At 46.6% G+C, this 27413-nt stretch overlaps 1 protein-coding gene across 1 annotated transcript; it reads right to left on the bottom strand.

Annotated features, from left to right (window-relative positions):
• Positions 1-1367: 1367 nt before the first annotated feature.
• LOC109288744 (synaptotagmin-4-like) lies at positions 1368-22361 on the bottom strand. Its single transcript, XM_019504460.1, has 5 exons — positions 22113-22361; positions 5765-6642; positions 4738-4903; positions 4302-4468; positions 1368-3876 (listed from the first exon to the last, which is right to left on the bottom strand). Exons 1-5 carry the CDS (start codon positions 22186-22188, stop codon positions 3715-3717), a joined length of 1449 nt encoding a protein of 482 aa, XP_019360005.1. The 5' UTR covers positions 22189-22361; the 3' UTR covers positions 1368-3714.
• Between the last annotated feature and the right edge of the window lie 5052 nt (positions 22362-27413).

Below are 27413 nucleotides of genomic sequence, written 5' to 3'. Positions count from 1 at the left end.
CTAGCTTGAGCAGCCATAGTATGTTACCTGACAGGTTGAAGCTCAGAGTAGTCTGGCAAACAAGCCCAAGAAGTTGAGTACATACTTGGCTGGTTAATCTGCACCAGCTAGTTTTAATCTAGCTCTGGTATGTCTACATGACACCACCGTTCCAGTGGAGCAGACCTACGCTGGAGGTGGGTCTGAGAGGATCATCACACAACAGATCCTGGTGTGCCCCTCATTTGCATCAGAGGAAAAAGATCTCATGGTGCTCTCAAGCCATGCTAAGAAGGCACAGCCCTTCCAAAGGGCAGGAATATAAAGCACAGAAGAGGCACATGCCCCATTAGCAAAGCTTCTGCACCAGGAGAAGACAGCCAAGGCCTTTCAGTGTGGTCACAGGGGGATTTGAGTTCTGGAAAGGCCCCAAACCCTCTGGACCACACTGTTTTCCTTCTGCAAAGCAGCCATGTATTCTCCACACCATCTTATGCCTGCAGTGAAATCCCAGGGTCCTGATCTCTGTCCCCCTGTGACTTATTTCTTGTATGGGAAAGAAGCATCACTCACTGTTTTTGTACCTCCATATATATTCTTATATTCTACCTCTTGCATGGAAACACTATTTGTTCCTTTTCCATAAAAACCTGGAATTTGTGTTGCTGTCTCTGGGACTGTTCTTCTTCCAAGCCCACACAAAAAACACGGCCTTGAGAGAGGAGAGGGCTGGGAGTCTAAGGTAGAAGACCTCTTACAAGGGTAGGGCCTGAGTTCTAGGTCTGACTCTTCCCCAGCGCTCAGATTGAGGATTTGGGTTCAGCCTATTTTTCTGCAATGCAGTAAGATCCAAGATCCTTGTTGTCTAGAGATGTTTGGGGGAATGGGTTCTCTTCCTTCCCCAGCCAGTGGTGCCCACCAATAGAGAGACATCAGTATCCTTCACTAGCTGAGATGTTTTGATATCCACCCATTACTCTGTTACCAAAGCACCTTCCACATAAAAACAAAAGGCAGGTCCCTAATGGGCAAGTACCTGAACCCCCTTGCACCTCTTCAGCATGCTGCTGTTCTAAAGAGACCACTAGGACGGTCTTGGGTCAATAGCACAAGAACAGCCAGGCACCAGGACCTTGCTGAACCTCCCAGGGAGGGCAGGGCTAGAATTCTGCCCCTGCCTACTGCCCCAGAGCTGCAGGCCTCTGCCCCCAACTTTCAGGAGAGTCCTAAGAAAAGAGAGCTGGTGACACATGGATGTGCAGTTTCAGATCCAGCCAGGAGGGAGCAGTGCTGCATCTTCATACCCATACATATATGCCATCATTACCCATGCTCCTACCCAGCACAGCCATCAGTTTAGTCCAGGTTATTTCGAAACACTGCACGCATTTATGTTACTGTATTTTATTACGTACAACATGCCCTGAAATATAAAATGCACTTTTTTCTTTTTTTGAAAGGCAGAATGAAAAAAAAAGATCCTTCTTTGTAATAGGTAGTGGAGTGGCAGCAGCTGGGGAGCAGAGCCTACCCATTGTTCTGCTCCCTGTGGATTTCTGCCAATTTTACTCTTGATTTCACTTGGTAAGTCGCAGAAAATACTCTTTACCATATTTCTCCCATATAATGCATACTTTGTGGAATAAAAAGATGTGTGGTATATGAGAAAATATGGTAATTGCACATTATCTTAATCAGATTTGAGGCTTAAATTTAAAACTCTAGGAAGCCCTTTTAGTTGTGTTTTGTCTTTGGTACAGCTGGATGCCATGAAAAAAGGCAGTGTGTATGCAGCAATGCACTTTGAGGCCAGATTTCTTGTGTTTGTTTATTTTTAAAGGGGATAGATGTGGAAGGGAAATGCAGTTTTACACCAGCAGGCAGTGACTGTGTTTCAGGTCCAGACCCGGCACTATACAGGAAAGGTTTTAAGCTTTCCCAAATTATGTCACTTTCTATCAGCCATCTTGGAGTCTACCCAGCTCCTATGGAAAGCTTGTGTGTTCTCAAACAGCCTGCCAGGCCAATAACCTTAGGTATTGTTAGATACTTTTCGCTGATTTGAACATGTCTGTATAAGTAGCTGATCATTCTGGGGTCAGGTTTTTTTTAACCACAGGACACGTGCGAGGAAAAGGTAGGAGGAGAGGTTGGCCACAGCCAACTTACTGAACTGCACCTGGCATAAAAATACAACTGTAATTGTCAGCAAGAGCCCAACAAGCTGTGATTACAATGTCCCCAGCTGATCATTTCATCCTTGTTCTCATATCATACAGAAGGTCAGTCTAGAACATAGTGCATCTATACAGTTTTTTAATCTGTGTATTTGTTACTCCAGTTACATTAAATATGCATTTGCTGCTTAAAGCAAGACAGGGGAATCTCAGGCTCTGAGCCTACTGCTTTTCAGTTGTGAGGCTTCCTCTCTGCCGCATGTAAAATTCCCGTTTTCCCACCTAGCCCATCTGAGCCCAGCCTAGCTCTGAATTCCAGAGCTATATGTGCAAGGGAAGCATGGAACAGCCTGGGCCAGGAGAGACAGCACCATCCCAGGACGGGGTGAGGCTGAACAGTAAGAAATACGTCAGTGAGACATACAGCAGTTCAATACCTATTATGAAGCAAGGAGGTGGGAGTGCAGCTTAGTTATGAAGGTAGGACTGGGTGTCTTAGGGCCTTCCAGACCCTGCGGCCACTTCTCTTCCAAAGATGAGGGGTTCTCCATTCAAAGCGACTCCACAGTCCACTGCTCTATATGATCAGTGTTGTTAAATATATATATAAGAAAGAGCTAAGTTGTTCACAATCCTGAAACGTAGCCTTTAAGAACAACGCCAAAAATTATGACAGTTGACAATAGTGTGTGATAAACCTGGTACTTGCTGCTGAGGTCTGTGAAATAAAGGCTGACATTTCATCCACATGTCATCTGACTGATCCCAATGAGTGGAAAGGAATGATCTGGAGGTCACTGTGGCTGTAGCATGATGGTCTTCCATACTGCTCCTAGCAGAATCCATGTGACTACAACATGGGCCAAATATAGCTGGTAGTGGTCAAAACCCCACTGCCTTCACTAAAGCATCATCCATGGAGTCAGGGGTCATAACTCCAGTGAAGGCCATGCATTTGCATTGGCTTATACCAAGGCTGGGTCTGGCACAGTGCACCCGAAGTGGCCTTTTAACTTTGATCACAAGTTACCTTTGGATGCCAAGCCCAGAATCCTTCTGAGAAAGGAGGCCTCGGCCCATTCCAAGCCATCTTCCTCTCCCTCCCTCAGACATCCCTCCCTCATTTCTAACTCTTGCCCTCCTTTCTTTGCTGTTACCTTCTCACCTTCCTGTGGGAACAGCCAGGACTTAAGGGTGGGGTTTTCTCCCATTATGTTCAGACACAAGATCTATCCTACCGAAGACATTTAACAAAGAAAGTCTTGCTTTGAGTCCCTGGCTCCTTCCTTTTCCAGCCAAAGCTATTGGTTTGTAGTATTCCAGTGTAGCCCAGAGTGGAGCCTATTATACTTAAGCCCGGTATAATATCCCTTAGTCCCTGAAGATAGAGACGAGTCTTCAGCTGTGGTCACGCGTTCTCTGGGACCACAGTTCTTTAACTCGGCAGCACGGCCAACAGGGATCAACTGTGCTAGCAAATAGATCTGACAAACCTGCCCTTCTGCTCCAGCAGATGGAGGAGCTCCACTAAGAATACAGCTGAATGGCTTTGGGGGAGTCAAGGACTAAGTCTAGAAGCATCCGGTTGTATTAAATGCCACCGTGCTGATTCCACTTGCCCTCGGCTACACATCTCCTTCCAGTGGATCAGCCCCGTTTCTGGGGCATTGGGACCAATCAGCACTCGGCCCAGGGTGCAGCTGCGTGTATAGATATGAGCCTGGGGGAAGGAAGGTGAAATGGCAGCATGAAGCAGAAGTTACAGCCTCCACTGGAGAAGCCACCAGGGCTTTGTCTAGAACAAGGGTGGCCAAACTGCAGCATGCAAGCCACAACTGGCATAGGCAGCTACTGGTATAATATGTGGCAGATCAGGTAGGGAGCACAGGGCAGGGAGCAGAAAGCAGAGCAGAAGATAAGGCAGGGGGAAAGGGATCAGAGTGCACTCAAGAAGGCCATGGGGATTAATAAGGGCCAAAGATGTTGGCCACCCTGTCCCCAAAATGCCCCTCCAATCAGGAGTTTGCTCTCAGGAGCCATGTAGAAGTGATGCCTGTTCAGATAAAACCTCACTTTGCCCTATAGGATGCATACATGCATGTATCATCTGACATGCTCCTGCATCCTGGTTCCTGTCCAACCCACCTGCATCACGATGAACTCTAGGGACAGCTGCTGCTGCTGGATGTCTCCTGATGGGATGCTGAAGAGGAAGGGCATGTTCCAGACAGGGTTGTAGCCTGCGATACCCTTGGTTTCCTTTGTGTCAATGATTTTGCCATCGTGGTAAAGGTGAATTACAATGTAGTGGTCTGGAACCGGAGAATTCAGAGACTCAGACAGAGGAACTAAGCTATATGAGACATTAGTTTGACGCTAAGGAGTCAGGCAGAGGTGGGAATAGTCTAGACAGAGCAATGTTCAAGACAGTGTATTGTGGGAGACCCTGAGCAACAGAAGTGTATGTGCAATACTGGGATACTCTATATCGGAAGCTCTTCTTACCTCCTCCCACACTGCCAAAGGCTTCTGTTCCACCAAATCCTCTCAAGCCCCATCTTCTCCCCTCGCCCCATCCTACCTGGTGTGCCTGGCATGCGTGTGAGCCGACTCAGATTCTCTGCCTTGCGGATCAGCACCTTGATACGGTTGGCTAGAGCCTGGTACTGGAGGAGGAGGAAGAGCTGCCCCAGGGATCTGGGTTGGGAGGACGAAATGCTGGAGCTCACGTCTTGGGAACTGAGACACTGAAACAGCGCAGACAAAGGCAACAGTTAAAGCCTAAATGATCTCCACATGTTGAGGGCACACAATACTTCCCTAGAAAGGGAGAAAGTCAGTTGGGCCCAAGAGTTACAAACTGAGTGGGATGAGAAGGGAGGTTCTCCCTAATCTTACCAGAGCTATCTCCACCCCAATACCATGCTCTGGCCAACCAGCCTCACAGGCTGTGGCTGTTATTCCAGCCAAAATGGGCTTAGCCTTAGCACCCTATTAACCTCTTGAGCTAAAGGAAAACCAACATGAGCCTCCCTTTTCACACAAGACGATCCCTCCAAGTAGGTCTGATATGCCACTTAGAAGGATGTAGTCACATATGAAATCCTGGAACCTTAAAATACCATCTGCCTTGCAGATGTGCTGCTGAATGACACCGCACTGAGTTCTTGCAATGAGCAGACTCTTTTTCAGAACATAATAAATGTCTTATACTGGGTCAGACCATAGGTCCACCCAGGCTGGTATCCACTCTTGCAGGGTGACAGAGAGGGGATGCTGATGGGGAAAGTGAACAGGGAATGCTCAGAATTTTCCACTCCCCGCTTCTCTCCCACTGCAGCTTCCACCGTTCAGGGGTTTAGGAAGTTCTGATTTAGAGGCTGCACCTCTGTCTGCCACATTTGATACCTGCTGATGGACCTTTCCTCCTAGAATAGGTCCAATCCCCTTTTGGGTTAACCTTCCAAGCCTCCACATCTAGTGGCAATGAGTTCCACAAGAAAGTTACACGCTGTGCTACAGCACAGTGCAGTGTTACTTCTCTGGGACCTTATCTGGTGTAATACAACTGCTAGCCCCACAGTGGGGGCCCCAGCTCCCGTCCTGACCTTTCTGAGTTTGGTTTTGGTGGTTGAGAGCTCCCAAGAGTAGCTGGAGGACACCTTGGGATTCCAGGTGACTTGGGCACATGGGAACATCACTTCCCCGATGAACAAATCCTTGAGGCTGCGAGCCTTCATGTAGACTGCAAAGCCCAGTGTGAAGCGCCTCAGCTCCTCCAAGCTGTAGCGGCCAAACTGGAACTGCTCTTGAAATTCTGGGTTAAGGCTCTTTCTGCGCACAGCCGTGCGCTGAGGCTCAATGAATCTGGGAAGCAGGTACACCTTGACGTAGGAGCTGCGGCTGCTTCGGGACACCTTAGGGAGATGGGAGACACCAATCACCGTCACGGTAAGGGTTGCCTCAGACTGCGAATACAACAAAGTGAAATGGAGCTGGGGCTGCGGTTTGGAACTGGTGCTGGACAGGTACTCTGGCACGGTGTATGACTGGTTGAGGCTGGCTCCTTGTATGGGGCTTGTCAGTGGCCTGCGCTCATTGTAGAAAATGCTGTTGCTGGAAATGTTGCGCCGGTGCTCCCAGCCCTCCAGCAGCATAGAGGGCAGTTTGAGCGTCTGGGAGAAAGGGTAGCTGGATAAAGAGGCCCTGCTGAGGACTGTGCGGTTTGGTGGGCTGCCACAACCAGGGGAACCCGGTGAGTCATTGGCTGCCTCTCCTACTGTCCTTGTGTATTGCTGCTGGATGGCCACAGCAGTGGTCTTGGAAGGCAGAGCAGGCCTCAGGTCCACCAACGTCTGCTCCAGCACTTGGTTTTTGCTTCTGTTGTGCTTGCACCGCCTGCTTCGACGCCAGCAAACAACACAGCTCAGAAGAAGACTGAAGCATAGAAGAGCCAGCCCCACTCCAAGGAAAACCTGCAAATGCTCTGAACACAGAGAAAAAAAGAAGACGATATTATAATGTCACACCTTATCAAGGTGGCTGCATGTACCAGCAAACTCCCCAATGGGCAGAGATGGTCTGGCTGGAGCCATGCCTGGGTAGCTGATAGAAAATGTGATTAACATGGAGCAGAGTGCCTCTGGCTACTTGTGTCACTGGCCTATTAAAAATGCCAGAGAGACTGATTAGACAGAGGCTTCCTTCATATTCTCAGCTTCAGCAGATCACCTTAGTACTCCAAGGACTAATGGATCATCATGGATTCTTGCGATCTTAAGATCCGTGGAGCAACGAATACAACTAAACCTTGGCAAACATCACTCCATTCACATTGGCCATCACAAACCACCCATGTCAGTTCCCCCAGCTTAGAAATACTCAGAACCAGTGTTCTGATTCAACCCAGATACTAAACACAGCCCACGTGCCCGGTTCTAATCACCATTCCACAACAGGTCAGCATGGCTGGAGCTTGTGCCAGTTGCCATGAAAAATTATTTGCAAATAGGAGGCAAGCCTTACCTGGAAATGGGAAAAACAGCAGGTGAGAGGGAGTGGGTCAGCGAGGGATGGCTGGGAGTTTTGGCATCTGCCACACTCTATTCATTCTGAGCACCATTCAAGAATGGAGCTGGCAGTGTTACATCAGTTCAACACATCAGTTGCCAAGCTAAAATAAACCCAGCCTCACCCTGAGCAAGATAATGATTATGGAAAAATCTCTGCTTATCAGCCCTGAAGCCATGCTGACGCACTGTTTATAAAAGACACATGATTTCCCTACTGGAACACCCAGGGGAGAACATGCCAGATTCTTCAACCTCATTTCCCAGTCAATGTGGGGGGCTGGTGCCTGACTGGCCATCATGGGGTGCCCCCTTTGTGCGATAAGGAAAGGAAAAGCATTCTGGAAGTGGGGGAGTTCTGAGCTGGATAAAAAATGTCACTATTGACAGATTAAAAAGCATACGGTGTAGGGTCATGCTACCAGACCCAGCTTTAACATCACCCACCCAAACATCCAGAGGTTCCTCCAGGTCCTTTGCATGCCCCACTGCCTTACGACTCTGCACCCACGCCCTTCCTAGCTTAGAGAAGCTGGATGTGGCCAGTCCCTCCGCCATCCTGTTGTAGAAAGCAGCCAGCATATAGGACTGTTCCAGGTGGACACCTTGACCTCCTCCCACCCCTATGGATGGACCATTGTGGCCCCACAACTCTTCCAACCTCAAACTCTTGCACTGGGAACATGTTCCAGCACCACTCCAGCACCAGACCACGCTAACGTGGGTGTTGTGACAGATCTTAAATGCAGCAGTTCTCAAACTTAACTGAGCCAATGGGACCTTGTCAACCCTCACCATTTCTTTGCAGGTGAACATGAACCTGTATCAACACACTTCTAATTGAAAACACTATGCAGAGACACAGGGACCAGTAGCAAACTGTGGACCAGCTGCAAATCTCTTACCATGGCATCATGGATCACCAGTGGTCCATAAACCATGGTTTGAGAGCGTCTTAAAGTTATCAATAGATTCAATATACCATGCCATGTGCCAAACACCACCAAGGATCCAGTAGTTTATACAGAATCTGATACAACCTGGAACAATCTTGCATTTAAACACTTAAGGCAGTTCCCACACTGTTGACTTTCAGACCATTCCAGAGGAGGGCCGAATATTTATCTTCAGTAAATCGTTTAGATTTTTTAACAGCAGGGAAGGCGCCTGAAATTCTGCATCAAACAACAAAACAGCCACCAGGATTGACTTCGGGAGCTGGATGCACTCTCAAATACAGGGAATGAGAGGGTGAAGGAAAAGCAACAGGCTGCAGTGAGAGATGCTTGCATGAAGAATGAGATACACATTGTGTCCTATGAGAAGGGTGGATGGTTTATCCTGCTTCCTAGGGAGAAGTAAAAAATATAGCATGCACAGCGCAATCTTAAAATGCCCTTCCACAGGAAGAGACTCACTCTGAACAGGTCTGAAGAACATCGAACATCACAGCATCTAGGGGAAGGTCAATACCTTCAAACTGGGGTGCTTAAATTTGATCCAGGAGAAGGTCTGCCTTGCAGTGGTGCTGAGGACCTGGAGCTACCACTGAACCCAGTGCAAGCCACACGTGGGGTTAGGAGCTTCAATTTAGGCCATTTGATCTGGCCCTACCAGAGCTTTCACTCAGATTCCAGTTGTCCATATTTCCAGGCTATGTCTATATGCCAGCAAGCTACGGTCTAAGGTACCAAGGAGGTGTCATAATCTGTGAAGTTCCACCTGCACAGCAGGATCTGGAACAACCCCTGGCTCATGGGTAGCATGTTGCCTATGAACATTTCAACACTGTTTGCAGCCACAGGGAATCTAAAAGTTTAAACTATGATTGACAGAGAAACCTGAGCATGAAGCTTTCTGCAGCACCTGACTTATTCAGCATTGAGGCTATGGGCCACATCAGGAACCACCATCCTAGAAGACTTAGAACAGCTCTACTTCAGTTGGTTTCCATCTCAGGAGCTGGGAGAAGCAGAGATGAAAGAAAGGAAGAACACAGGTGATATCTAGCTTACCAGGGAGGGCCTCAGGAACCAGCACAATCGGATAAGAGAAAAAGGGAAACGAGGAGTTACTGGAAGCCAGTTCTCTGAAGAAACGTGCACAGCTGCTTCTTAGAGCCAAGTGTGGAGCTTCACTCCTATCTCAGGGAGTTCAGAGTCATTGTTCCACGCATTAGAAATAACACAGGAGCTTGGAAAAGCAGGAGGAGTAGGGGTAACTGTCAGGGGAGTGGGAGCCCTGACCCATCCCATCTGAATCAGCTGTAGTTTGAGGACCCCTGTGCTATGGTGTGGGTTGTGCAGTGATATCTACACCTCATCAGGCCAGGTTCTGCTGCTTCTCTCCTCCATTCCCACCCCATCCTGGTACCAAGTTCTCTGTCCTGATAGATCTTGTGGGCTCTTTGTGCCAGCATCCCTCATCTGCCCATCCAGTTCCTGTACACTTTGGGCACCATGTAGAAGATCCCCTTTCTCCAGGAGCCCATTTCTAGAACATTATTGGGATTGTGATGATAGGTGTTATTCCAAATGCTGCTTGGTCCAAGTGTAGGTCAAGCAAGAAACAAAAGTCTAGGTTCTCAAAAGCAGTTAGGCACTTAGCACCAGTTTAAAGGCCTAACTCCCCTGGACTTCAGTAACAGTTGGATGCTCAGGTTCCTTTGAGGATCTGGGCCAAAGCATCCCATAAGGTCCATCCCCCTCCTTGCACAGAAGGATGCAGTGGACAAAATCCTGTTTGCACACAAAGAGCAATCAAGAAAGGAAAGGGAGGGATTCTGGGGAAGGAAAGAGAGACTGACCTTGCTGATATTTGCTGAGCAGGACTTGGATTAGCAGCCATCCGAATAAGATCACTGCCACCCCTTCAGTCATCCCCGTGCAGATGTCGATGACAGATTGGCAGTGGGGGACAGCAGGGTAATTGGGATCCACATATGCCATCCTGCCTGTTGCCGAGAGCACGGGGCCAAAACAGAAGCACCAGCTGATTGCAGGAGCTGGGATACCAGGCTGCAGCTGACCCAGGAGGCAGACAGAAGATCTTGATGGCTGAGGGCCAGTTCCATAAAGTAGGTTTCTACCCAAGGGAATTCCTTTTCTACTAGCAATGAGTTCTGCCCTGTTCAAAGAGCCTCAGATGGGAAGAGGCCAAGTTTCAAGCTCACTTTTGTGCTGAGCTGGACTGGCAGTGGCTGCACTGTAGCAGAGTCCACTGGGGCAGTCTGTACTCCACCAGCTCTTGGTGGCAGCCAGCAAGGGCAAGGCATCTTAGGGCAGCCCCGCTCTACCTCCTTGAAGCTTCATCTCTGGAAATGCAAAGCAAACAGCCAGCATCCCCCCAGGACCATCTGCCAGTGCAGATACTGACACCTCTCTAAATAGGGCCAGGGACCGTGGGCAGATGCAGAAGGCAAGGTTTCCTTTCATTCACCCTTAATAATTAGGGTGGCTTCTGCTCCACGCAGTCACCTTGAGTCCTCCCCCTCCAGTGCTTCCCCCAAGGCCCTGTCATTCTTCATCAGCAGTAACAGACCAGCCGTGCAGAACACAGCTGCCTTGGAGCTCCTGTTACCGGTGTGACTAGAGCACTAGAGGATTAGTGCCCCATTGCACACGTGGGAAGGGAGGATCTCTGTTCTAGAGACTCTGCCATCTAGCAGAAGGCATGACATTAGTGATGGAGGAGCAGGCTGGGCAGGGAAGGTCTATGTTCATCATGTTTATCATCTATCTCCCTCTTTTTTAAGAGGTGTGTAATGTGTATATATCAATGACAGGAGTAGTCACTGATATATATACACACTACACACACACACAGAAGATGGTTCGTTAATCATACCAGGGATCTCACTGGCCTGGCTATGATCAGCATGGTAATTTAGGACAGATTCCATTGCCCAGACTCTCCCCCTGCGCCATGGACTTCAGGAACCTTGCCAAATGATAGCTCCTTTTCTGACTTTAATATGCCTGAGATTTTTACTGCAAACTCTGCCCAGTTTCCCAAGAAACTTGCCCAACTCTCCCAATGTCTGTCATTTCATAGCCTATGTCTTATGTCAGTCCTAAACCTTTCATAAGCATCTTCATTCCTCTCCCTGATCTGGAACCTCAGATATAGCCCTCTCTCTTCACAATGCATGTACACCATTACCAGCTCCACCTCACCCCTGCATAGTTCATATCCTTCTCAAACAGATCGTCTTTGCTGACTGCTTTCTCTCCACAGCCCATCTAAAAAATCTCTCTGTCTTCACCTATACACCATCCTATTTCTGACCTGAAAGATGCTGGGTTCCACACTGTAAAAAATCTCAGTTGAACAATGTTATAATTTTAGGCGCACAGGAGTTGAGACATGCCTGAGAAAAGGTGGCATGTTTAACCTTAACTTTGCCCACCTGCATGTATGTATTAGTGCAATGGAATTAAATTGCAATTATCGAACATTGCAGTACTACTTTATAGTACTGCAACAGCCCATGCTGCAGACTGGTGGTCTTTAAATAATTTTCTTTATCATAAAGGTCCACTGTAGTTTTTAAATTTTTATATATATGCCAAAGTCTCTATTTTAATAACTTTGTCTGCATCCATATACCATACACTTACTTTCAACCAATGACCAAGACTTGCCTACATACAAATCAGAGAACAACCATGAAGCTAAAACTTAGGTCTGAACTAAGGTGGCTTGTGTGTTCCACCAACATTTATGTATTCTGCTATCTTAGTACTTAGGTAGGCTCTTCATTGAAGTACCCGAGTATCTCTGTGTGAGGATATATTTAGTCTATCTTGTGCATGTGTGCTTTGCTGTGTATTTTTCCTATATGTGAATGTCATGGACTGAGTTACATGCACAGATCAGGAAAACAGAGCAACAGACAGTATGACAACAGTCTGCATGTGTGGATCTAAGGTTTTAGGTTACACATACGTTAACTCAATCAGTTCCCGATTCTGCATGCTTGTGTGCACTTCCTTATAATATTGTTAGCATGTTTGGTTTTTGAAGAGAGTTTTCAAGCAGATCTTCTGTTTCCTTGACTTCAGAGCTGATTTGCAATGAATGTCAACTAGCAGAGGTACAGTCTATAGCCTGGAACTCTTTGGTTGAATGTTCTCAGCATGATCTCTCAGGAGCTCAGCATTTCGGGAAGGCTCCAGGTCAACGTGGTTCTTCAGCTCCACCGCAGCATAGCCCATCTGCCTCAGAAATGGGAGGGAGCCCTTCTTCATGGCCTGTGCAACTGGCAAGCCAGGTCAGAACTGTCTCCGACCCACCTCTTTCTCCAAACTTGCCACAACTTCAGTGGTTGGTAGCAAAGCTGCTGGTAAGCAACTCGCACACGGATAGCAAATAGTAGCGTGTTTTACTGATGGAAATCCGAGATGTGGGCAGATCAAATGACGCAGCCAAAGTTGAACTGCGAGCCAGAGCTGAGAGCCAGGAATAAAGCTCAGAAGGTCCTGGCTCATCAACTCCTGGCAGAACCACAAGGTGAAGGGCAGATCAGGGCATAACCCAGGAAGCATACTCTGTCCTCTGTACCTGTTACAGTAAAGCAGCACTAAAGCAGTTAACCACCGCTGGCCACACTTCAGAGACCTGCTCCAGTGTATTTTCATTTTACTCAGAATTTATGATAATGTTCTGGGGACTGACTAACATTCTTTGTTCATTATTAATGATTGTCCCACCTGCTCCGATACGGAGAAGCATGCTTGGTGTAATAAATGGATTGGATGCTTTGTGCCAAATGCCTGGGTACCCATGCTCTTAGCTAAAGCATTGTTTTCAAGGAACCAAATAACCATAGTAGGGACCCCTCTGTCACCTTTCTCTGTTCAAAGGGACTATTTTTCCTCTGTTTTCTGTAGGGGGAATGCTTCCAAGGCACAGCTGTCTCCCTTTGTTAGAGCACTACCGACCACTAAAGGACAGAAAGCAAATGGTCCTGCACAAAGTGCAAGCTAGAAAGGATGAAACAATAGGATTAGGCCTCTGCATTTATCATGCTCAGAAAGTTTGAACAAATGGCTCTAATCAGAACCACTGGTAACATAAGTGGGTGTTAACCGAGTCCACAAACATTGTGCCAGATCCTCAGCTAGGACAAACCATCAGGAGCCAAGCAAGCACTTCTGACTTCCTCCAGCTGAAGATCTGGCTTCTTTTTTTAATACGACCCGTCCATCTGGGTTTGAACCAAGGTCTTAACCATAATTTTTGTTGTTCCTTCTGTTTCATTCCCTCAAGGTCACTCAATTTGGGACCAGTATCCATAATGGCTAGAGAACCGTAGCTACTCTAAATCACTGAATGCTTTTAATCTGATGATGCCTGTATAACTTCCCTATGTTCTTGTCCAAAGCCCTGTGTGTGCTGTGGCTGAATCTGAGTTAAATATCCACTGGTGATCCAAAGAAGGCATTGCCTGGTAGTTAATCATGCATTGCCAAGAGTGAGGACCCCCTATCTTCTAGTCTCATTTCTGCCTTGGGCTCACTGTGAGAGTCACCTGGCCTCTCTGTTCCTCCGTTCCATCTCATGGGGATAACATCCACCTACCATGCAAGCATATTAAGGGAATTCATCTGCAGATCTCAGCGAAAGGGAAGGGAACCTCACAAGGAAGCACCCAGAGAAATGCATCTTGCTGCTGTTAGCACGAGGCTCTGACCAGAGTGAAAGAAGACTTTCAGTTTAAAAAAACACCATGCTAATCAAAGCACATTACTGATGACTGACCAAAGTGGAGGTGATATGTTGCACATTGCATTCTAATCACCAGAGGGGCTCCAGCATGTAGTGCACAAAATGTAACAACACAAAGAAAAGGGTGGAAGAGACCTAAGGAGGTTTTCTAGCCCAACTCCCTGTTCAAGGCAGGACCATCCCTGTCTAAACCACTCCAGTCAAGTGTTTAATCTGCCTTAAACGTTTCCAAGGATGGAGATCCCACAACCTCTCTCTGTAATCTGTTCTAATGCCTAATTATCCTCACTTAGAAAGTTTTTTGAAAGACCAACCTTGAATTGTCCAATTCTTTAACATAGGTTGAGGATGCAGTTAAGGCCCACTTTGCATTGCAAAAATACAGCCAAGTTAAACAAATGGTAACACCTAGCACTTAGATAGCGCCTTCATGCTATAGATCCCAAAGCGTTTTATCATTAGCCCAATCTGCAGATAGGGAAACAGAGACAGAAAAATAGCGTGTAACAAAACCCAAGTTTCCTGCTAAGTACCATGCACCATGTTATAAATAGGCTCTCAGCAGAGCTGTATTTGCAGTGGGACCTACAGAATGGTGTTATCGCATATACCACGAGAAGGACAAAACAATATTCCTGCCTGTTTGTATCAGGGATTTATGCCAGGCCCCAGGCAGTGGAAACAGCAATATTATGCACATCCATTTAACCAGCTCAAAGCCAAGATCAATGAACCATTAACAATCCTGTAAGACAGAGACTGGCTCCCCTTGAAAAGTGATAGGCAGTACCTGAAGTTTAGAGAAGACAATTCTGCACATCTGCTGAACCCTGTCCCTGATCTCAGCTCTGGCACATGAGCACTGCAAGCCTCCGAGTGGGGTAGGATGCACCTTTCTGGGGGATCAACCTGGAATCTACCTTGCCAAGACTTGGAGTAAAGGCTGCTGGGAAACATCTTTCATATCATTACTGGAATACATAGCGCTGGGAAGGGAAGTGTTCCTGACCCCCAGTTGCTCCTGTTACCCTCTAGACACCTTGGCACCCCAGGACCCGGTGTCCCTGTGAAAGTGAGACAAAGTAAAATGGAAGAGGATGAGGAAGGATTACAGTAGGTAGCAGAAGCCCAACTCATTAAGAATTTGTTTGGTGTCATAGTTTCATAGTTTCATAGATTTAGGGTCGGAAGGGACCTAGTAGATCTTCTAGCCCAACCCCCCGCCAGGGCGGGAGAACAACAAAACCCCAAAACAAGAAATGGGACTCAAATGAGTCCAGCCAGGTAGGCATCCAGCCTCTTCTTAAAGACCCCCAGGGTAGGGGCCAGCACCACTTCCCTTGGAAGTTGGTTCCAGCTCCTAGCCGCCCTAACTGTGAAGTAGTTTTTGCGGATGTCCAATCTATACCTCCTCTCCATCAACTTGTGCCCATTACTCCTTGTTATGCCAGTGGGCACTAGGGGAAACAGCGTCTCCCCCAAACCCTTCTGGTCCCCCCTAGTGAATTTATAGATGGTCACCAGGTCCCCCCTCAGCCTTCTCTTGTGGAGGCTGAATAGGTTCAGGTCCCGCAGTCTCTCACTGTAGGGACCTGAACCTCTCACTGTGTCATCAGCTCCCTCCCACACCTGACTTCTGGCCCATAGCAAGGGTCCAGCCAGTCACAACAATGCTCCCTGCTGGGAGAGGATCAGAGGTATGCCACTGCCTGCATGACAGGGTACCCCACACAATCACATGCATCAGGTTGCGAGTCAGAACGTCATGGGAGCTCTGCCACTGACTTGTGTGACCTTGTACCGGCCCTGCATTTTGTGCCTCACTCTCCCCACCTGTAGAATCCAAATAGTACATTTATGAACTGTGAAAGAAACCTCAGAAGGAAAGAAGCTGGACCCCTTGGCATTGAAGAGGATTCCCACTGGCATCTGTGAGTGGCGGGAAGAATGTATCACATCAGACACAGACCAGGTCACCATAAAACAGGCATTTATAATTGCTATTCACATCTAGGAATGTAGCCCCTCATGTTAGAAAAGCTCCAGCTGATGCAACCTGCAGTGATCCTGCTGCTTCACCATACAGATCCCCACTGGGATGGCACCTTTGGTTGAACATGCTCTTCTGTCCCAATAGTCAATCAGCCACAACTCTCTCAAAAATCACCTCCCCTTCTGCAACTGCAGACCTCCCACAAGGCAAATTTCCCTCCATCGACCTAAACATGGATTAATAAGAGGAGGCTACTAAGTGCGGAGGGCAGGACTCTCCCAGGAGCTAGACCCAGCCTGTGAAACCCAGGGCTGCAGGAGATAAGGGTGACCACTGGCTCCACTGCTGTATTTACACAACCCCTCACTCTGTCCCCACCCCAACCTCCAGGTAAAATGTCAGATAATTAGCGCTTATTTGACAAAGGCAAGAAGAAAGGGTCAATTCACTGGAACTCTAGACAGGCCTGGCATACAACTGAACCTGTCAGCTTCAGCTTTGTATGCGTTTTGCAGGACAAACAACTGACTGCATCACAGCACCACATCACATGGTTTGCTTCTGTGCTCATTGCGTGACTCTAAATCCTGGATTAATAGCCTTGGAAACTGAAGATCGCTAAGCATATATCAGGTACCAGCAGTACAGGTTTCTTTCGTATTGTTTTGACATGCCTTAACCCCCAAAAAGAGATACCAGACTACATGATCCAGTTAGGCCTCGACTTCCCTGTGATTTAGGATACAAATGACACTGAAAGCCAGAAAAAATTAGGCTCCTAAATGTCTAAGCCACTTTTACTGCAAATGGGTCTTCAGCTTCTAACTCACTTAAGAGCTTTCGATAACGTACTGTACTCAGAGAAAACATTCAGAAGATAAAATGTAATGTAGTAATGTCTGCCAGTGCTTGCAGACAATGGGTACATCTATATGTGCCCCTGACTGTGCAGCTGTTACTGCGCAGTCATTTAGTACTTGCTAAAGCTAAGGTACTAAATGACTGCACAGTAACCACCATCACTGCGCAGTCCCAGCAGCATAAGGGGTCGTTTCTGACCCTAACGCACAGTAGCTCGTTGCTACTGCACAGTAGCTTCGGCATCATGGTTCATGCCTGCTGGTGCTATATCACCATAGCATCTCGTGTAGATGCTCCCACCCTGAAACAAGCCTGTGAAACAGCCTGCTCTATCTAACTCTATTATTCCATTACACATTTCATAAGTTATCCAGCTTCTAACCTTAGCTGGGCTTTGTGGGAAGGGCTGGCTTCATGGGAAGGGCTGGCATTATCTGAAGTTGGCCACAGAAGGTCCAAATTGCAAGAGAAAATCTGGACACAGTAAATATGTGCTAAATGCCTTGATCCAAACCCAATGGGAGTCAACAGAAAGGCTCCTGTTGACTTTACCAGACTTTGGATCAAAGGTGGGATGAGGAATTATTCGGCACAGAGTCTGGATGAGCACTGAAATCAATGTAAGGGTCATACAGGGTGTGTCTACATGTGCATTAATGTGCTGTTGTTACTGCGCATTAAGGTTAGTACCTTTAATAACAGGTACTAACTCAATGTGCAGCAATTGCCACTACTGCGCAGTAGCACCAGCACATGGCATTTTCGTGACACTAAATGCACAGTAGGCCAGGGGTTCCCAACCTTTTTATGCTGAGGACCAGCAAACCGTGGACCGGAAGTGACCACAGACAAGCAAACTGCAGACCAGCAGTGACCGGCATTGGGCAGGCAGGCACTGCCGTTTCACAGTATGCCGGTCACTTCCAGTCTGTGGTTTGCTAGTCTGTGGTCACTTCCGGTCTGGCAGCCAGCCCTTCACGGCCCACCATTGGGCCGCGGCCCAGGGATTGGGAACCCCTGCAGTAGGCTAATTCTACTGTGCATTAGCACGGCTTTTGCCATGATGTGCTAATGCGCAGCAGAATTAGTCTACTACATATTTAGCATCTTGTGTAGATGCATCTACAGGAATGTTGGGAGAGAAAATTAAAGCCACGTCTCATGCTGCAAGACTGTTTCAAGTCCTAGGTTTTAACATGCAGGCATTTTAATGTGCACTAGCTATCTTTAGCTCTTTTGTTATTTGTTAGGAAACCAAGCAACTTTTGAAGACCTGGTTCCTGCTTGGATGAACAGTGAATGGCTGTATTAAGAAGGAGAAGGGAGGAGGGGGAACTGATGATGCGAATAGTATTACATTGCAGTGGAGACTACAGTTATTAATACCCTGGGCTTTCAAGCTCTGGGAAAGCAAATTAGTAGAGCCAGAATACAGTAGGGATGATTTCCTCACAAACTTACTGGAGATCAGGGCTGATCTCCTTGTCATTGGAGGAATTAGAAAAAGTGCATCAATAGTGTAGGGCATGTCCATTCTAATTACCATATATTCATTACACTGCAGCCAAAGCCAGCTTTTGCACCCTTTCATAGAGCCTGTGGTGCTGCCAGACAATCATTATATAGTTTGATTATAAAGTAGAGACAATCATTATATAGTTTGAGTCATGAGTGAAAACTAAATTCAACCCTAGTGTGAGTGCAGTTTTTCCAGGGATGATTTTGGTTCCAAGAAGAAATTAAGGTATGAGACTTATAACCAGTCAGTCTGAGAGCCCATAAAATGGGAAGGAAGGCAGTGGGGTAAGAGGAACTGAATACAGCAAGCAGGTAAAAGGGTGGTTGTGGGTCAGGTGCAGGATTAAACCCATTTCACAACCAGAAACAGTGACAGGGTAGGAAATGGCATCAGATACTGAGAGAGTAACATCTGAGGGCTGTTTGGGATCCAGTTGAGACTGAACAGTAAAAAAGCCAACATTAAACTGATATTAGCTTTAAGATGGTAGCACTTAGAAAAACAAAAGAGGAGAAGATGAGCTGCAGGAAACAGGCCCATGAGAGTGGATTTAAGGGAATTTTTTTTAAAGATGCAGATGAATGAATGCAGAAGGATTAGGGAACATTAAACATTTTTAAATCTATCTACGCACCAGAGGATAGCAAGGAGGAGAAATCAAAATCCCATGAGTAATCACACAAATTAAAATTGTGAAGACCTACCTTAAGGAACAACACTGAAGACATCCCTTACTCATCAACAGGTTTGGCTTTCTGCTACAAGTGCCTTGCTCCTATTTTCCTCCCATTAGCCCTGTAGAGCCTGTGTAGCAGAGCCAGAGTCTCTGTTCATTTGTGTGTCATCAGAACTGTCAACTACTGCCCTGCTGCAGAATTTTGGGGGTTGACATTGTGCAGGTCCAAAAACAAGTCAACTCAGATGCAAGACTTTTAAGCCAAGAAGGAACCTACCATGATCAGGCAACCCAAGGTTGAAGACCATCACACAACTGTTTCTGTGTCAAGCCCAAAATGCAATGCTCCAACCTCAGCTGACAACTAGAAAACTCACCTCCTTCCAAGTAAGATTTCCTTTCCTGTGTCCTTCTGACAAGGTACATAGCAAAATTTGCAGATTTGTTGCAATGTGACAGGGCTGCACCATGAGCACTTCTGCTATGGCTGCAAACTTGTGAACTCTGGGCTGTCAACCACGTGCCTTAGCACCCACTACTAAATAGGGAAGCCCATAATGCCCTTAGAGGACCTTTTCCAAAAGCCCAAGTAGCAAATGCGCATTAAAACAGTAGTCAATGAAATGCTGTTGCCCTGTGAATTCCTGCAACAGGAAAGTGATGGAAGGCACGAGGAGGAAGGTAGTCACAGAATGCTGAAAATCTCAGTGATCCTACACTACCAACTACCATTGATTCCAAGGCGAGTTTTACCCTTATAAAGAGGGCAGGTCTGCACAGATCAAAGCCCTTAAGGCCATGTCCTCACATGCAGGGGCACATGCTTACAGTGGTACAAAAAGTAGCAGCACAAATTTGTGCCGCTACTATTTGCTGCTGCGCATGCCCCTGCATGTGCCCTGTGGTGCGGAGCAAAATGCCCCACTTGGCCAAACTGCCCATTTGCTACTTCTCCCAGTTCCTGATGTGCTGAAGAAGCTAGGGTGGACCTAGACGAGGGGAAACATTCTGGACAGCGGCCAGAGAATCTCCCTGGAGGACCCAGCCTCCAGTTACCCTGGCATGTGCCGCACCACATTTTTTTGCTGTAATATTTTTTTTAATACCAGGAGTTCCTGGTATCAAATTTGCAGCGCAGCACATGGTTGCATATGCGCTGCATACAGGTTGTGACACCTCAGACCGGTTCAAGGTACTGCAAACTGCACATGCACACTTGTCTGGATGCACCCTAGCGGAGCAGGTTGCTACTTGTCCTCAGAAAGATTAAGGTCAGAATGAAACTCAGAGTGCTTAGATCATTCATCCCAACTTCCCCCATCATTCCCATGCATGCCTCACTTCCACCCTTGACCCTTTGCTATGAAGGTTCCTCTGTCCCATAGAAGTCGCTCTCGTTATAAGCAAGGGGAAAAGAACCTGGGGAAAAAACAGCTTTATTTCCAGCTCTGACTCTGTGCCCTTATACCAGCAACGTATGCTGAGATTTTCAAAAGCACCTAAATTCCTGAGTACCCTTTAAAGCATGCCAGCCTTAAAGCCTTATCTGCACCTGGATCTCCCCTCCCTTCTGTAGAACAGGAATAATAAAGCTTATCCACAGTTTGTAATGTGCATTAAGACTTTATCTTGAGAAGGATATGCTTATTCTAATGTACAGCTCCACATCCTGGGCCTGGAGTTTAGAATGACCAAGATCTATTTTCCTTTCCATTGTGACCTTGAAGATTTGGAGGGAAGGCATGATAGATGCTTCCCAGTACACCAGGAATACAGACGTGGCTTAATCACAGAGACTTTTGCTCTCTCATAGGCTCTGGCTCCTCAGAGCATCTAAACCAAGTACCAGCAAAGGTGTAAGGGGCACTGATAACAGTGTAGCCAGAGTGCAACACATGCTAGGTGCTAGAGTATTAACCCAGATTCGAGGATGAGGGCAACAAACTGCACTGAGACCATAAGCCACAGTTATGCTGTTGTTGGTACCCAAGCTTTAAATCTGCCTAGCTTGAGGGATCTCTCCATCAGTTGCTGTCACATTTTGAATGCAAGCAGGAACATTACAGCTCTGCATGCTTGCATCCTGCATCATAGTTTTACTTCCTTCTTTTCTAAATCCTTTGCACATAGGACAAGTACAAGACCACACAATGTACTGCACCAGACCTATGCAGAGCAGCATTATGATGCCTCTGTGCTTCCAAGTGATCTCTTATCCACATGACACACAATAATAACAAAGGCCAGTCATTCAGGCACTTGAATAGCTCCAAAATGCCAGGATTCAGGATGCTACAAAGCCATCATTCAGCCCCCTTGTGCATATATGTTACAGTTGTCTTGACAGTGACACTAGCCCCTATAAGATCCCCACCTCATTCATTTTACTGGATGAATGACGTTCACTACATGCACAGCAATTAAGTACTTTAACCTAGCCTCATTGTTCATTGTGGGATCCTTATTTGCTGCTACAAAGACACGGGCATTAATTTCCTTGTGGCCTTTACTACGGCATACATCATTGAAGTATCGGAGAGCTTCACAGATATTAATTTACCTTTGCAACATCAGTGGTAGATGGGAAGTGACTTTACCTCCACTTCCCAAAAGAGGTACTGAGGCATGCAGAAATTAAGGTCAGAAGTTTCCCTTAATTTTGGGTAGTCCATTCAAGAGGCCTTGGGATCTGTTTTTTCCTAGCACTTAGCATCACATAGCACTTTCTGCATTCAAAGTACAGCTCCCAGGGACATCAGCTGCAGCTGGGAGAGATCAGCTCCACTCCTAAACTCTGAGAAAGACACAAGCAGCATCTTTCAGCCAGATCCTTTTGACCCTGTACCCTTGAGGCTACTCAAGCTCCGCTCGCTCATGACTGAACTACACCCTGCCGGCTAGCTTGCATTTCTGCCACTACTCCTTGTCCAAAACAGTAGGCTTGAACTCCAGCAAGCTCTTCTCTGCCCACCCCCCAGGAGCCTCCCAACATACCAGGCTTCTCCTTCTGACTGTAAGGTGACCATCACCCTTGGCCCCACTCAAAGGAGGCGCCACTGCCAGACAAAACATGCGCCCTTTGCCTATTGTCCTTCTGAATTTGCCTTACCTGCTTCATTGATCTGGCTTTGGAAGTGAGCAGAGAGAACAGATGAGTCCTGGGGCAATGCAGGCAGGGCTGACATGGGAAAGTTTGAAAGCAGCTAAACAAATCCAGTGAAGAAAAACTGTGCAGGGGAGGGGAGGAGAATGGGAGAGAAATAGAGCGGGAGCAGGGGAGGGGAAGACTGTGCTTTCAGCCACTCATTGCTGGAGAGGCAGTGAGCGGAGAGCAGAGCAGGTGAGTTGGGTGGCAGAGGAGAGGCACCGGTCTGATAAACAGGGGCCAGGAATTACTCCAGGCTCGCAGAGCTGAGCAAACCAATGGAAAATTCCACTCTGCTTCCTCTCTATCCCGGGGAAGGACCAACTCCTTGTTTCATAGATTTCATAGACGTTAGGGGCTGGAAGGGACCTTGTGAGATTTTTGAGTCCAGCTCTCCTGCCATGCCAGAGTTTGGTTTGCTTTGCCGACCATGGCATTGCATTGGTGGCTCATGTTTATCTTGTGGTCAATCAAGACTTTGTTCCTAAAGTCACGGAGGGGAGAGACAGGGAGAGCATCTGGCAGTGGTGAGAGAACCCCTTGCCTAAAACATGTTGTGTCCTGATGCTTTGGAGCTTGTATCAGGTCCGCCAGGCCTTTGGTGGGAAAGGGCAGGAGCAGGATGGAAACAGATCGGATAAAGTCTGGAGAATCATCCTGGGCGGGCATAGGGTGGTTACTACCACCTTTAGCTGCTGCTAAAAGGTCCTTGATGGAACCAGAACCTCAGTAGTCCTCAGATCTTTAACTGCTGCTAACTACTAAAGATCCTCCCAGCATCATCTCAGTCCCAGGCTGAGCCCTGCAGACATCAGGTGGGTTTCAAACCATAACTGGCCCATGACACACAAGAGCAAGACCCTGCTTTACCACAGCTTTCCTGTGTGATGACAGGAAGTCCCTCAAGTCCCGCTGGGCCTCAGTTTCACATCTCTAAAATGGGGATAACTTTCCCCCCCCCCATGTGCTGAGGGCCCCAATGAAGTCATTCATAGACCTTGTCGGGGTAGCTTGGGTTTAAAATGACTATGATAGGGATATTCTATGCAAAAACCGGCATAGAAGAAGAGTTTACAAGTCGGAGTCCAAGGGCAGACCTACCTCAAGGTTGCTGTGGGAGGACTGTCCTGTATGTGGCATCTTCCGTTCACAGATTCCAAAGTGTTCAATAGCTTGCTATTTACTGTAATTTCACTTAGAGCTGCAGATGTTTAACAGAAACACTATTGGACAGCTCGGCTCAGAAAATGAATCCCATCGTCACAGCCAAACACTCACAGAGGCCTCTTTCACATTAGCTCCGTTCATCCTGCCTTAATGAAAAAGGAGGGGGACAAGGAATAAGTTAGTGACCTTACAATGCACCTGTTCAATTTTCTACCACTCCAACCAAGAAAGGTACTCTGTGTGCAACATGAAATGATTGCCATGCAAGATGCTGCAATAAAATAAGACTACCTGGAGGGACATGAGAGGAGAGGTGTTTCTATGCATACAGGGAGGGACACCTGGATAGCACATATATTACCTCTGGCAGCACATATATTACTAATGGTGGATCAGGTTCTTTGGGTAAATCTTTTATTAGACCAACTCAAATAGCTGGAAAAAGTCTTCTTTGCAAGTTTTTGGGTATAAAAAGTTAGCAAAGAATTTTTCCAGCTATCTACCGAAAGAACCTTGTCTGCCTATGTCCTTAGATCAACAGGGCCACAACCTATACCCCTGTACAATGGCAGATTAAGGATTTTTAGGACTATGCTCTGTTGTAAAACATGGCAGTATTGGTTGCACTGACAACCACCAGGGAATGAAAGGTCTTTTTGTTTCAGGCACTTTACGATGGTTGTATCCACTGCACTGTAATTTCCCACATTCACCAACACCTATCCAACTCGTGCAGTGTTTCAACAGCAGGTTCACGATATTGCATCCATCTAGTGGTAACACATGAGAACTGAAAGCTGTTCGTACTTCTGCAAGTCACAAAGCTGGCAGGGGTGGGGGGAAATCAGTGAAAGAGCTACCCACCCCATTTCACTGAACAGTGTTTGCAAGGCAGAAAGCTCTTTTTGGAGCACATGCGTCCCAAGTTGGATTCTAGTGTCAAGGTCCGCAGGAGAAGGAGGAAGTCTGCAGGGTGTTTGGAGAGGGATATAACCAGGAATAATGGGAAGAAGGTGAATAAATGAGCATTTGCGCTGGACAGTGGGGAAACATTTCCCAACTCTAAGATCTATTTAGCTGTAGAACAGTACTGCCAAATGGAACTGAAACCCTAGTGCCAGGCACTTGTAAAGTGGACTTACTCCATTGCCTTAGGCAGGAGAGGAGGTTTTCCTTTTGCATGGTAGGAACAATTCTGCACTGACCCCCAAGACTGGGGCAATTATATAAAACCTAGCTAATACACTACAATGCTTGATCTTGATTATTAAGGGTATAAATTGGGAGAATCCCAGAGCAAGACCAATGACTCGGAACCACTGATGGGAATGGAATGGAAACCAGCTTCTACCCAACTACAAAACTGGTTTAAACCCCAGGAAAAATGACTCTGTGGTTTCCTTTGTAAAATAGAAGTAATATTTTAAGGGTTTAACATTCTTGTGTCCACAAAACCAGGCTCCAAGCATGAAGGAATTGGAAGCCAGCTCCTGTAGCTCAATTTTAGTTTTCACATTGTCTGTTCACAAGTCACTAATTAGCATTTTTTTTTGGCGCTGTGCCATCCAGGAGACTTCCAGCCCCAATATAAGAATACTTGGCAGGTTCATAACTTTTTTTTTTTTAAATCCAGTGATCCCCTAGCGCTTCAGTTACTCCTGACAACTGCCATTGAGATGGATGAGATATCCCAAGATTACAGTATTTTATGGTTTTCTAAAGGTCAGTTCTGAAAAAAGGCAAGAATCAAATTTTGCATTGAGGCTATTTAAATTTTACTTGGAAAAGATCATGACTGAAATGCAGGTAATTACCCCAATAAGTTAGAAAGGACCAAAAATCGTTATATTTATTTGTAATGAATTGAGGTTATTTAAAAACTGCTCAATTCATTCTCATGCAACTGGCTGAGCTGAACTTCCTGTCAAGACCCATTCTCCAGACTCACAAGCAAATACCAGAAACTCACCTATCACACCAAGTAAGATTGTGAGTCTCGGCCTTAGAGATCCCCCTTTCCTGAGGTCTTTCCTAAGGAGTGGAGAAGAAAAAGGAATTGCCGAATGGACTCTAACCCTAATCAGAACCAAATAAAAGCCTATGGAACATCATCCAAAAACAGAGAGAAAGGACTTGGAAGAACTGCTTTTTGGTACAGGCACTAGCAGTTACACATACTTCCATTTTAGTATTTCAGGGCACTTTTCATAGCAGTAGCAGGTGTCCCATGATAATCTGATTTTCCTCAGTGTCAGTTCAGGGTATGGAGACCATCCAGGAAGAAATTCCTAGCAACTTCATGCCAAAACTACTAAACTCATTTCAAAGTTTTCTAATTGTTTAAGAGTTTAAACTGCACCAAAATACCTGGTGAAGTACTCACATCCTTCATACTGTGCTGGCACTGAAGGTGTGCTGGAGCTCCTACTGGGAAGTAACAAGAGGCCTTTCACAGAGGACAAGTGCATCTAGTGGTTGGAGCAAAGAACCAGCTTGAGTTCTCTTGCTAGCTCCTTCACTGAGGTACGTGACGCTTTATGGCACAAATGTGCTGGTTTCACCATCTATAAAATGGAAATAATCATCTGGCTCATAGGGCTTCCAGGTTTAACATCTGCCAAATGCTTGGAAATGCTGTAATAAAAAAAAGCACTCTAGAAGTACCAACAGACAATAGTGTACTGGTCCCCTGCTCTGGACACAGCGGTAGTGGGAGCCTGGTAACTCTAAGGTTACATGGATGGGGGCCCATAAAGTCCATTTCAAATTCCAATTGCTTCTAAAGAACCAACTCCAATTCGGAAAACTGGAGTGACAGGTCTGACTGTCAGGCCACTCAATTCAACAAAGCAGTACATAAAAAAAACAAAACATGCTTCCAGGGTCATCATGTGAAGAGGTAGAAGTTTATTGGAATATAAACATTCAGATAATGTGTAAGATAGAAAAACCCAACAACAACATATACAGACACTTGTTGGAAGGAGACATCTGAGGTATTTATCCACTGCCTAGGCTATCACATTTTATTCTTTTTTTTTTTTTAAATAGGTAAGAAAACTAGTAGCAAGGCTGCTGCTGTTTGGTTAAAATGTCTTCTAGTCTGAATCCATTTGGAGAGCGTACGCAGCAACCAAAGAACTCTGTGTGACGTGCACATTTGCTCTGGGAGCTGGCTCGTCATGCAGCTTACTTCTATGAAACTTCTTGAAGAGTCCTGTTTCTGAGCTGGACTCCATGTTCCTGCCTTCCAGAACATGCTGGTATCTGCAGCTGGAGGGCAGGTGGTAACCCTCTCTGTGAGGGCCTGGCTTGCAACCCAACACAGCAGGGCTGTACCCACCTTCCTTCTGAACAATGGAGTATTCAGCTGCTGCCGGACCACTGTGGCCTTGGGTACCAGCTGGGTGCTTTTGGCTGCTTGCTGTAAAGCTCTGGCTGGTGTGGTGTTCAGAGAGAAAAAAAAATCAGCCACACGGCAAAATGGAACACTTCACACAAGAAACAGTCCTTCCTGCAATATCAAAACCCCTGAGTGCCATACAATCGTCAACAATCTGAGTGATATGGATCGGAGCTGAGGAGATCCTGGACCCCCTCAGTCTTCCTCCTCCTCCCCTACCCCCAATATGCTGCTGGTTTCTACATATTCCCTGTCCCTAAAACCTGGCAGCTCAGCAGAAATATCTGGATCTAAGCAAAATGTGCATCATGCCAAGTGCCAGTATCATACCCAGGCTAGGGAGAGGGTTAGTTTTCACAGTCTGAATGGCTGATCCTTGTAGCCAGGTAATGAAAGGGAACAGTTTATTGTTGCAGCTTATTTCACTGAGGTATCTGTTACACGCCCCAACCTTATTCTTTCCCTGAATTGGATTTTTTAAAAAACCCCCAAAAAACAAAAAAAACACAATCTGTTAGTCCCTGCCTATTTCCAGTCTACTTGCGTAAAGCTTATGAACATTAATACTTTAGTAGTGTCAAAGATGTTTATCGGTTCAGTGATTCCAGTGGCTTTCTGTGCAAGAAAACACAATGTTAGCGTGTGATACACAAGCAAAACACTCATTACAAACCTCTGCTCCCCAGGACCAGAGA

This window comes from Gavialis gangeticus, unplaced genomic scaffold (assembly GCF_001723915.1).
Source record: "Gavialis gangeticus isolate Ggan-Ray unplaced genomic scaffold, GavGan_comp1, whole genome shotgun sequence".
Lineage (NCBI taxonomy): Eukaryota > Metazoa > Chordata > Crocodylia > Gavialidae > Gavialis > Gavialis gangeticus.
The sequence above is the reverse complement of the archived record's forward strand: the minus strand, read 5'-3'. Positions and strand labels throughout refer to the sequence as shown.